This window comes from Miniopterus schreibersii (assembly GCF_964146895.1).
Source record: "Miniopterus schreibersii genome assembly, chromosome: 1".
Classification (NCBI taxonomy): Eukaryota; Metazoa; Chordata; class Mammalia; order Chiroptera; family Miniopteridae; genus Miniopterus; species Miniopterus schreibersii.
The window spans coordinates 28,570,334-28,582,353 of NC_138101.1; the positions used below are offsets into that span (position 1 = coordinate 28,570,334).

A 12,020-nucleotide genomic window follows, 5' to 3' on the forward strand; every position below is an offset into this window, starting at 1 on the left:
GGTGTATAATTTGTATACATTGAATGTGTTGCTGTTTATGTTTAAGTTTCTCAGGATAATTTTTATTTTGTTTTCAGGAGTTATGGTACAGCACCTGTAAATCTTAACATCAAGACAGGAGGAAGAGTTTATGGAACTACAGGTAAAATTTTTATTTGCAGCTGCATCAGTAGAAAATAAGGCATATATATGAGTAGGTGATAAATGATTGTAATAACTGTTACAGCGCAATTAAAAATATCAGTTTTACCCTGTCCGGTTTGGCTCGGTTAGAGCATCGGCCCTCAGACTAAAGGGTTCCAGGTTCAATTCTGGCTAAGGGCATATACCTCGGTTGCAGGCTGGATCCCTGACCCTGGTTGGGGCATGTGTGGGAGGCAACTAATCCATGTGTCTCACATCGATGTGTCCCCCCCCAAAAAGCAATGGAAAAAATATCTTTGGGTGAGGATTAAAAAAATATATATTTTGTGTGTGTGTGTGTATGTGTGTATGTATAAAATAGATATCAGTTTTCACCATATATTACAGGGCTAGATAAAGATTTTAGGCCCTGTGGGCCATAGAGTTCCTGCCATGGTGGGGTTTTTTTGTTTTTTCTTTTACTTGTTTGTCTTATAACCCTTTAAAAATGTAAAAACATTTCTTAGCTCACAGCCTGTACAAAAACTAATTTAAAACATGGAAGTTAGCAACTTCCTAGTGGTATAGGAATCCCTTATTGTAAATAACAAGTTTGTAATCTCTCTGTCCATTTTATCTTATAGCTATACAATTAAGTTGGACCTTACCTTTTCTTTATGGTAAACAGTACTCTAATGCTTTGTTTGGAACCTTTGCCATATTTAGTGCAACAGTAAAAAGATATCACACTATCTTTCAGCTTCTTACTAATGTAGCTCCTTCACTATTTTGTAATTTTATAAAACAGGAACAAAAGTCAAAGGGGTAGACCTTGATGCACCTGGAAGCATTAATGGAGTTCCACTCTTGGAGGTAGATTTGGATTCTTTTGAAGATAAACCATGGCGTAAACCTGGTAAGGTTATTGTGGATTATATTGGTTTCAAAAGATTTATAGTATAAATAGTCACTAGAAAAGTATTTTTCAGTATCAATTTAAAGTATTGTTTTAATGTCATTTCTGTAGTCTTAAGCTCATGAGAGTAATAATGAATTAATATAATAATAAATTAATCATTAATAATTAATTTTTTAAATCTTGCTGATAGCCTAGCATTATATTAAAGTAGACTTGCATATTGCTTTTTTATAATGCATTTCTAAAGGAAATAATTTTGATCAAAAATTCTTACAGTTCTATTGCTTTATGGTAATTGGGAGAGCTGGTAAAATTAGAAAAGGTAGTAAGACTAATAGGACTCTAAATTTATATTTTGTAGTTTATTATATTTTATATGCCACATAAAAAATAGAATTGAAATATTTGTACACTAAAAGTGTGTTTTTTTATCTTTAGGTGCTGATCTTTCTGATTATTTTAATTATGGGTTTAATGAAGATACCTGGAAAGCTTACTGTGAAAAACAAAAGAGGATACGAATGGGACTTGAAGTTATACCAGTTACCTCTACTACAAATAAAATTACGGTAATTAATAAATGTTCCAAAACACTCCAGTGTTTTCAACTGTCCCGGTTTTACTTCCCAAATAAATCACTTTTTCCTCTAAAGGTGATTAAAAGCTATATGATAGTTTAAAAATTCCATTCTTTTTACCATGTTTGTTTTTTTCTCTTCCTTCCCTTTTAGTTTCATATTAATGATTTTCTGATGTTCTTAGTTTCAAGTCACAGACTAGCCACAGCTAGTTTGTCTTTATATGGCCTATTAATTAAAAATTATGTGGTATCTTAATGGGGAATATGTTATTTAACTTAGGCCGAAGACTGTACTATGGAAGTTACACCAGGTGCAGAGATCCAAGATGGCAGATTCAATCTTTTTAAGGTGAATTTTAGTAAATTATCCTTGGTTGCTCTCATTTTTTTATTTTTATTTTTTTTTTGTTCTTGAGTCTGCTTCCATACCACTACTCAAGGGACCAGATTAAAGTGGAAATAGCTCCTTTTTTCCAAACCTTCAGCTTCCTGGTGACTTACAAATTTGCTGATTGTTGTTTTTATCTCCACTTTTGCAAGCATGTGAATTTATAGCCTATTATACTAACATGCCAAGTAAAACTATTCTTGCTATATGTTGTGGTTTTATTTTGAGTCATAGTATATGTTTGTAGGATATAAAAGTTCATGCCAGCAGGTTAAGCTGTTATTATAGATCATGCTATAATCTCAGAATTAGAGATTAATTTTTCCTAATTTTTTTTTTAAAAAATGGTAAGGAAGATGACTTATTAGTATGACACTGAAATTATTGGTGTAGTCTAAGATAGCTCAAGAATCTTACGCATTCTTTGTGAGTCCCTAAGACTCAACGAAATAGGATAAAGCCATTGATTTTTAAATTCTTCGAAAAGGAGTAGGTTTAGTGAGGGACTTGAAGGTTGATATTACTACCACTTGGACACCAAGTCTGACTTCTGGCTTCTCTATTCCATATGATCACAGACCCAGTCCAAAGAATAATGTATTTTCATACTTCTGCAATACATAGCAACCTACTCTTGATTGTATACTCTTCTTTCTTTATCTTAATTCTTGAATCTTATATTGAATGACACTGGGATGAAGACGGGGAGTGGCTTTTAGATTGGTTTGTATATTTAGGGAAATTTTTGGACAGGAACTTTTTTGTGCCCCTTTTGGGACTGCAGCTCTTTCCACTGAAATAGTGCCTTATGCAATGCATGTGCTGTATCCGCAGATGTAGCTGCTCTGCTGGACACAGTTCTATGTAGAGAATTTGATTTTAATGTATATCCTACACTGGGTATTTGGTTCTTGTTCTATAACTATTTTGAAAGTGTGTGGTAATGTTTTTTCATATTTTAAATGGGCATCAGGTTCTTTTTGGTGTTATCTACTTATTTAGGCATTGAATATATAGTTATACATGATTACAGTGAGTAGATAGAAGAGTTGCTTGGATTATGAAATAGTTCATTTGCAGGGGTACTTTGTATTCTAACAGAAATGAGAACTTCCTTTGTAAACTGCCAGCTTCTATATACTTTGTCTTTTTGCAGTGAACTTCTTAAACTAAAAAAAAACAACTAAGAAAACTTCAGAGGGACTGGTCTCATATTGAAGGTGGCCATTGTGAATTAGTTTTTTAATATACATACTGTCTATTGAAAAATTATTTCTGAACTTTCCTTTGGTTATATGAGAGGAGATCATTATTTCATTCTAATTTATTTGATTCTGAATGAATAAACTCAATACATGAATTTGATCAGTGTAATCTAATAATTTTTCTTGCCTCAGCAATGTTCAATATTACTGATCTGTTAAAAATAGTGTATTTTAATATGTGTGACTCACATTTTTTTCTTAATGTATATTGTGATCTGTAGGATGTATTGATAATGCTCAAAATCTGCAACTAATGGTATGTGGGAGTGTTTGATATTTTTAGGCTACAATTTGATTTACATTGATTTCAGGAAAGTTTCTATCACCTTAAATTTAAGAAATATCCTTTTCAGATTTCTGTGGGATTATTTTTCTTTGAAAAAATAGGAGCTGTCTTTTTTGCTATCCTGCTGCTCTGAAGAGTACAAAAAAATTATAAAAATGTAATTGGTACCCCAAATATGCAGAAGTAAATTTCTTAGGTATTAACTGCTAAAATGCGTATTTTAGACAAAATGCTACAGAAATTGGAGAAGTGAGGGTTAGAAATTAGTTTAGGATTAGAAATTACATTGGTTCATTCTGATTTTTTTTTAAAGTCTAAAGTGTGCTGCAATAGAGAAGCATATGTCATTTTTATCAGAGCCTTGAGAGTGTAGAGAGGAGAAGTATTGGAGATTGAGGAAATGGTTTGGACAAAGAAACTTATGTTTTAACTGATTAGTAGTAGATGAGAGGATTATTTAAGAAATTAGTCTTATCGGATCAGAGCTCTTTTTTGGAAAGGAGAAGAGAGATTTTGTGGAATGTGGTTTAATTCTAGAAAGCCTAGAAACAAGGAGTGTGAGTTAGAGGAGTTACTGCCTATTTGTTAATAGGAGAGTGACTTTTAAGTTAACACTATTCTGACCACATTTTGTGATGTGGTTGGATAAAGAAAGTCCAAGCTTTACCCATCTATTTGAACTGGAATTATTAGGATTGGTGAGAAAGAAGGAAAAAACCTTCCCCAGTTTTCTTGTTATATCTGAGCACCTCCAGTATGCATAGCACTGTGTTAATGCTACAGAAAGACAGGGTTTCTGTATTCAAGGAGCTTATAATTTCAGTGAAGTGTACATATGAAGTAACCACAATATATTGTGACAAATGTTATATTGATGGTTTTGACAAAGTGCAGTAGGGAGTTCAGAAGAGAGTGAGTTATCCTACATTGTGGAGTCTAGCAAGATGAGAAAGTTCATAATTGAAAGAAGAAAGAGTTTTTTTTAATAGGAGAGAGGGGAATATAGAACATTGTTCTCAGAGAGAGCAACATGAGCAAAAACAGATAGCATGAAAGGAGAGTTGAGGAGGATGAGAGAAACCATAGGTGAGAAGCCTGGAAATAGAATTGGGGCTGTGATGAGAAAGACCTTAAACTAGCCTGCAGACATTTGTGTAGGCAATTGGAAACCATTTGAAAATTCTTGAGTAGAATACATGGGCAAATCTGGTTTATAGAAAAAGAACTGGCAACAGGGTAGGAGAAGAGGGAGTCAGAGACCAGGTAAGGAGCTGTTATAGTACTGTGGAAAGGAAAAGAACAAGGACCCAAACTTATACTGCTGAATGGACAAAGCAACACATTAAAGAATTATAACCTAAGTACTTTTCATATCTATTGGAAAGATTTAAAAAAAAATTTTTTTTAAATTCTCACTGAGGATATTTTTTTCCATTGACTTTTAGAGAGAGTGGAAGGGAGGAGGGGAGAGAGAGAGGAAAAAAATCAATGTGAGAGAGACACATTGATTGATTGCCTCGCGCCCAAGCCCCAACTGGTGCCAGGGTTCAAACCTGCAACTGAGGTATGTACTCTTGACCAGTAATCAACCCTGCGACCCTTTGGTCTACAAGCCAATGCTCTAACCACTGAGCAGAACCTTAGAGACAAGCAGCCTGTCAGCCTCTTTAACTTTTTGTTTTACTTTTTATTAAGTAAATTTTCAAACATACTAACAAGATGATAAAAATAGTACAAATGGTCCCTCCATGTGTTTATTATAGTGCCTCATGATTATAAACATTTGATATACTTAAATCTTTTATATACTTCAAAAATAAGGTTTTGTTGGTTTATTAGGGAAATGAAAGAAGATGAAGTCTAATAGGTATGAAGATAAAGTCACTCAGTTGTCTACAAAAACAGTTGTGTAATTAAATAATTTGGAGTGAGGGGCAAAAGAGGAGTGACTGGTGGGTATCAGTAACATGTATGTGCCTTCTGGACCCCCTATTCAAATATTAGACCTTTTATGCTGATCTTTTAATTTTCTTATCTTTTCTCTCTAATATCTAGCTTCCATATTCTGGGAGATTTCTTCACAACCTTCTCTCAAAATATATTATGTCCATGAGTGCATACATAATTTTTCTCTATGAAAGTATTTAAGGGCTTTGTCACCAGTGTTCTCAAATTTCAGTTAATGTCTTGACGTATTATCCATTGTACCAAGCATTCCTTTGTACCCTCTTAATCTGGAAGCACATATCCTTCACTTCTGGAATATTTTCTTCTATTATTTTTTAACTTTCTGCTTTCTTCTGCCTTCTGGACCCCCTATTCAAATATTAGACCTTTTATGCTGATCTTTTAATTTTCTTCTCTTTTTTCTCTAATATCTAGCTTCCATATTCTGGGAGATTTCTTCATCCTTACAACCCTTCTATGTACTTTTTCATTTCTGCTGTTACATTATTAATAGCCAAAAAGATTTGTTTTCAGTGTTTAACCGTAGCATCCTGTTCTTGTTCATATTCTTGTTCATGCATGTAGTGATGCAGTATTTACTCCCTCTGTCTCAAAAGATATTAATATTATTGATAGGTTGTTTTTGTTAGGTGTTTTTTTTCTGTAGTCTGTTTTCTTCAAGTGGGTTTTTTTTAAAATGCTCACCTGAGGATATATTTTTATTGATTTTAAAGAGAGAGGAAGGGAGAGAGAGAGAAACATCGATCAGTTGCCTCCTGTACACCCAGACTGGGGATCAAACCTGCAACCTAGTTATGTACCCTGACTTGGAATCAAACCCGCAACTGGAATGATAATCAAGCAACTGAGCCACTTGGCCAGGGCTTCAAGTTGAAAGTTTCAAGTTTGTTGTTTTTGGCTTCCGCCTTTGACTATTCTCAAATGTTTGTTGAGCTTTGGCCATTCAGTCATGAGAGAGTAGGTCACCCAAAAGGTGATTGGAAGCTCTGTGCATATGAATAGAACTTCCTGACTGTAGGCTTTACTGTAGGGCTAAGCTTTTTTCAGCCTCTGATGTCAGTATCTTTAGTTTGTTTCACTTTTTGTTTTTTTTCTGTATTGTGGTAATCTGATATTTCAGAGAAGAAATTTCAGTATTTTTCCTAGAGGATTTATACTTGACTGGTTTGAATGTTGTCAGTTCCTGAACCTCTTTGGATTCTGCCATGAAAATTTAATTGTCTTTGCATTGTCATTGCTGATTTAGGATTCAGATTTCTTTGGTCTCCTAAATTAGTTACTATTTTTTCTTCCGCTTTCAAAGTCCTAAATTTTGCTGCTTTCCCAATCTTTTTATTCTTGTGGGTTGAAACAAAATTATGATAAGTTAACATAGTTTTATTTATTTACTGTTGGCACTATTACAGATGTTCCTCGTATTTCCCCCCTTTACCCTCCTTCACCCAGCCCCCGCCCCTCCTCTCTCTGGTCATCACCACACTTGCCTGTGTCCACGGGCTATGCATATGTTTGGCTAATCTTTTCACAATCCCCTCCATCCCCCTGCCCTCTGATCTCTATCAGTCAGTTCCATGTATTCATGCCTCTGACTCTGTCTTGTTCGTCAGTTTATTTTGTTTATTAGATTCCACTTATGAGATCATATGGTATTTGTCTTTGTCTGGCTTATTTCACTTAGCATAGTAATCCCCAGGTCCATCCATGCTATCTCAAAAGGTAAGACTTCCTTCTTTTTTACAGCTGCATAGTATTCCATTGTGTAAATGTACCACAGCTTTTTTATCCACACCTCTGTTGATGGGCATTTGGGCTGTTTCCAGGTCTTTGTTATTGTAGATAACACTGCAATGAACATAGAGGTGCATATATTCTTTCTCATTGGTGTTTCAGTGTTAGGCGGTATTTCCAGAAGTGGGATCGCTGGGTCAAAAAACAGTTTCATTTTTAAATTTTTGAGGAAACTCCATACTGTTTTCCACAGTGGCTGCACCAGTCTGCAATCCCACCAGCAGTGTAGGAGGGTTCCCTTTTCTCTACATTCTTTCCAGCACTTGTTGTTTGTTGATTTATTGATGGTAGCTATTCTGACAGGTATGTGATGAGATCTTGCTGTGGTTTTAATTTGCATTTGTCTGATGATAGTGACATTAAGCATTTTTTGTCATATGTTTATTGTCCATCTCTATGTCCTCTTTGGAAAAGTATCTATTCAGGTCCTTTGCCCATTTTTAATTGGATTGTTTGTTGTCCTGGTGTTGAGTTATATAAGTTCTTTGTATATTTTGGAAATTAACTCCTTATCAGATGTATCATTGCCATTTTTTTCCTTTATACCTATGTTCCTCTCTATTTTTTCTTTTTCTTAAAGCATACCCTTTAACATTTCTTGCAATGCTGGTTTGGTAGTAATGAACTCCTTTAACCATTTTATGTCTGGGAAGCTTTTTATTTCGCCATCAGTTTTTGTTTTTTTTAATATATCTTTATTGATTTCAGAGAGAGGAAGGGGGGAGAGGGAGAGAGAGAGATAGAAACATCAATGATGAGAGAGTCGTCACTGATCAGCTGCCTCCTGCATGGCCCTGACTTTAGATTGAACCCCCAACTCAGGCATGTGCCCTGACCAGGCATTGAAACGTGATCTCCTGGATCCTAGGCCGATGCTCAACCACTGAGCCATGCCTGGCCAGGCTTGTCTTCAATTTTAAATGATAGTTTTGCTGGATAGAGTAGTTTTGGATGTAGGTCCTTGCTTTTCATTATTTTGAATACTTTGTGCTAATTCCTTCCAGCCTGAAGTGTTTGTTGAGAAATCAGCTGACAGCCTTATGGGAACTCCCTTGTAGGTCACTGTCTGTCTCTTGCTGCCTTTAAGAGTTTCTCTTTGTCTTTAACCTTTGCCATTTTAATTATAATGTGTGTCTCTGAGTTCATCTTGATTGGGACTCTGTGTGCTTCCTTAACTTGTATGACTTTTTCTTTCACCAAGTTAGGGAAGTTTTCTGTCATTTCTTCACAAAGGTTCTTTCCTGTGCTCACTTTCTTCTACTTCTGGAACCCCTGTGATGCAGATGTTTTAACATTTCATGTTGTTCTAAAGTTTCTTTAAACTATCCCTCATTCTGATTAATTCTTTTTTCTTTTTACTGCTCTAGATTGAGTGTTGTTTTTCTACCTTGTCTTCTAAATCCCTGATTTGATCCTCTGCTTTATCCGACCTACTTTATTCCTTTCAATGTAGTTGTTTTTTTTTTTGTTTTTTTTTTTGCCATTTGGGTGTCTTTTTGGGAACATGTCTATTTAGTTATTTTGCCCAGTTTGTAATTGGATTTTTTTTTTTTAATCCTCAACTGAGGACATGCTTAGAGAAAGGAAGGGAGACAGAAAATGAGAACACATTGGTCTTCGGTTGCCTTCCATACATGCCCCGACCGGGGATTGAACCTGCAACCTAGGTATGTGCCCTGACCTAGAATCGAACTGGCATCTTTTTGGTCCACAGGATGATGCTCAACCATTGCAGCCTGGCCAGGCCCTTCCAGTGTATTCTTGATGTCATTCTTCATTTCTGACTGGTTATATTTTATGATTTCTATGTCTTATTTCATGCTGTTGTAGTTCTCACTAGGTTTTTTGAGCATCCTTATGACCATTACTTTAAACTCTATGTCAGATAAATTGCTTGCCTCCATTTCATTCAGCTCTTTTTTGGAGATTCCTTCTGTTCTTTCAATTGGGCCCTGTTTTTTTGTCTCTTCATTTGGCTGTTTCTTTGTGTTTGTTTCTATGTATTAAATAGAACGGCTATGACTCCCAGTCTTCATGGTGTGGCCTTATGTAGTAGTTATCCTGTGCGACCCAGTGGTGCAGTTTCCTTGATCTCCTGACCTGGGTCCTCCAGGAATGTCCCTTGTGTGGGTTATGTGGACCCTCCTGTTATAATTGAGTCTTGATTGCTGTTGGCTCATTCATTTTTGGGATCTACCCTCAGTCTGAGTGACTGTGTGAGGCTGAACCCCAACCATGGCATGCAAGCTGCTGTACAGGTGCAGTCTCATGGTTTCTTCTGCCAGTCTTTGGTTATAAGTCTCCGCTTCATATAGTCTTTAGTTGGTAATTCAAGATAATTGTTTCCCGACCTAGTTTTATTTTCAGTTTGAGTCTGAGTGGAGGTGCAAGCAAAATCCATCTACTCTGTTGCCATTTTGAAACCTCCTAATGGTTTTCTACTTTTCTTTTTTTCACCTTAACATTATGTGGTCAGTGTTTTCCTAGACTATTAGTTTTTTATTAATAACTCTTTAAATAGTTTCATGATCCATTATTTTGGTTTGCCACAATTATCAAATTTATTTTTAGATATTTTGTTTATAATGTTGCACTTTTATAAATAATGCTATGAAGGGCAGGTGAAGGAAATTTCACAAAATAATTTAAGTTTTTGGTACAGTGGTAGCTTAATTTAGGTTAATATTTAGCTTCTCAAGGTTACAGACTTCAGTCAACTTTTGTTTGTATATGTAAGATCTGACATGAATTTTTTAGAAAATCAGTCATGGTATCTTAAAATATTAGGTCAGGTGAAAAAATAATCTGTGTTCTGATTAAACAGATTTTGAGCCTGTGTAATCCTGAGTATAACATCTGAAGACAAACAAGTGGATAATGATCATGGACGTTGATTACGAGGGTTGCTAAAATGGTGAAGGTTTTCAGAATTGTTTAATACAAGAAATATACTATGAAGAAATCAAGAAGAAAACAAAATTGAGGAAATAAAAGCAATATTTACATGTTTTAAAATGTATTTTTGTTCCTGCTACCTTTTCTTATTTCTTTATGCTTTCTTCCCTTTTTCTTTCCTCTTCTACTTTTCTTCTCCAATCCTTCTCCCTTCCTCCTTCCCAGTTTTTAACTGAGCATTGACTGTGTCAGGAAGCATCTCAGGTTGGGGGTGGACGTGAGGTGAACATTACAAACATACATAGATTCTGTGTATTAGAGTTTATCTGACTTCGTGGGTAAGATAGGTATTAACTAGATGATAATGCCAAAAATTATATAGTTGTAATCTCTCTGGCGTGTGAGAACCTTCGAAGAACTGACATTTAAGCTAATTCCCAAAGTCAATCAAATAATAGATATAATGAGTACTAACTGCATGCCAGCCACTGTTTTTAGACACTTGGGGTTTAGATTTGAACTGAACATCGACCATGTTTTCAAAGATTCTACGTTACAGTGGCAGCAAACAGACTATAACCATACAACAGTAAATAAGATAACTTCAGATAATGATACTAATGAGAAATTCTGTGAAGAAAATACAAAATGACAATACAACAGAGATTATTCAGGAATGATTGGAGAATGCCATTCCAAGAAGACATTTGAACAATAATTAAATGATTATAAAGAGGGAGCCATGAGACAGTATGGAGAGAAAATATTCCAAGTAAAAGGAACATCTAGTGCAAAAGCTGTTAAAAAGAATTTTTAAAAAGCCATTATGACTGGGCATAGTAAAGATAAGTATGTAAGGAATAGAGGAAAATAAGGTCGGAGAGGTTTGCAGGGCCCATGCCATGTAAATCCTTGTAGGCCATTACAAGAAGTTTAGCATTTACTCTTTTTGCATGGGGAAGCTATTAGAGAATTTTTAGCAGGACGAACATGTGTTCATTTACACTTTAATAAGATTGCTTTGGTTATGTACAGAGGATGGAATTCAGATAGGTGAGACCAAAGCACAAAGACAAGTTAATTTAGAATGGTTGAGATGTGGCAGTGGGTTTGACCTGCTTTTAGGAGTGGACATATGATAAGTGTTTGAATTTGGTATATATTGTAAAGTTGGCATTAGATGTTCATAAGTATTGGATATTTGCTAAATTTTTTTTTCTTGAGAACTTGGTAGATGATGGTGCCATTTACTTGTGTGATGAAGACTTAGAGAGGATCAGATTGGGGGATAGTGAGAAATCAGTAGTTTTGTTTTGACCGTGTTAAGTTTGAGATATTTATTAGACTTGTAAGAAGTTGAATATAAATTATTTGAGCTCAGGAGAACAGTTGAGACCGTAGTGTCAACTGAGTATTCCTGACATTCCCAGAAAAGAAATCCATTTCTTTTTCTATATTCCCATAGCATCTTTTATCTCAGATTTTTTTTTTACAGCATTTATTATATTGCTCTCATTGTTTGTATGTTTTTCTTTTTCCACAGTCTGGGATTTGTTGTATTTCTCTGTGTAGTCTCAGCTTCTAGTACAGATAGATGTTTAGTAAATGATGAATGAATTGTGTTTACTTCCCATCACTATATGCTGTCAATTTTACCTGTCAAATGTCTATCAAATCCATTTTTTTCTATCCTCATCGTCTTAATGCTGATACTTATCATTCCTCATTAGGATCAGTGCCTTTTAAATGGATTTTTCTTTTAAGCAGTGGAACTTGTTCAAATAAAATGCTAATGTAAAACCCTAATT

General features: G+C 35.0%; 1 protein-coding gene across 8 annotated transcripts in view; it reads left to right on the forward strand.

Annotated features, from left to right (window-relative positions):
- The window catches only part of FIP1L1 (factor interacting with PAPOLA and CPSF1), a 75,048-nt gene that overhangs the window by 11,806 nt on the left and 51,222 nt on the right, over positions 1 to 12,020 (forward strand). For 4 of the 8 annotated variants that reach the window (XM_081154735.1, XM_081154734.1, XM_081154738.1 and 1 more), the window contains 4 exons: positions 78 to 142; positions 932 to 1,039; positions 1,481 to 1,611; positions 1,903 to 1,971. In XM_081154735.1, the coding sequence (XP_081010861.1) occupies positions 78 to 142; positions 932 to 1,039; positions 1,481 to 1,611; positions 1,903 to 1,971 (373 nt within the window). The remainder of the gene's footprint in view (positions 1 to 77; positions 143 to 931; positions 1,040 to 1,480; positions 1,612 to 1,902; positions 1,972 to 12,020) is intronic. The other 4 variants (XM_081154740.1, XM_081154741.1, XM_081154737.1 and 1 more) reach the window with 1 other exon arrangement.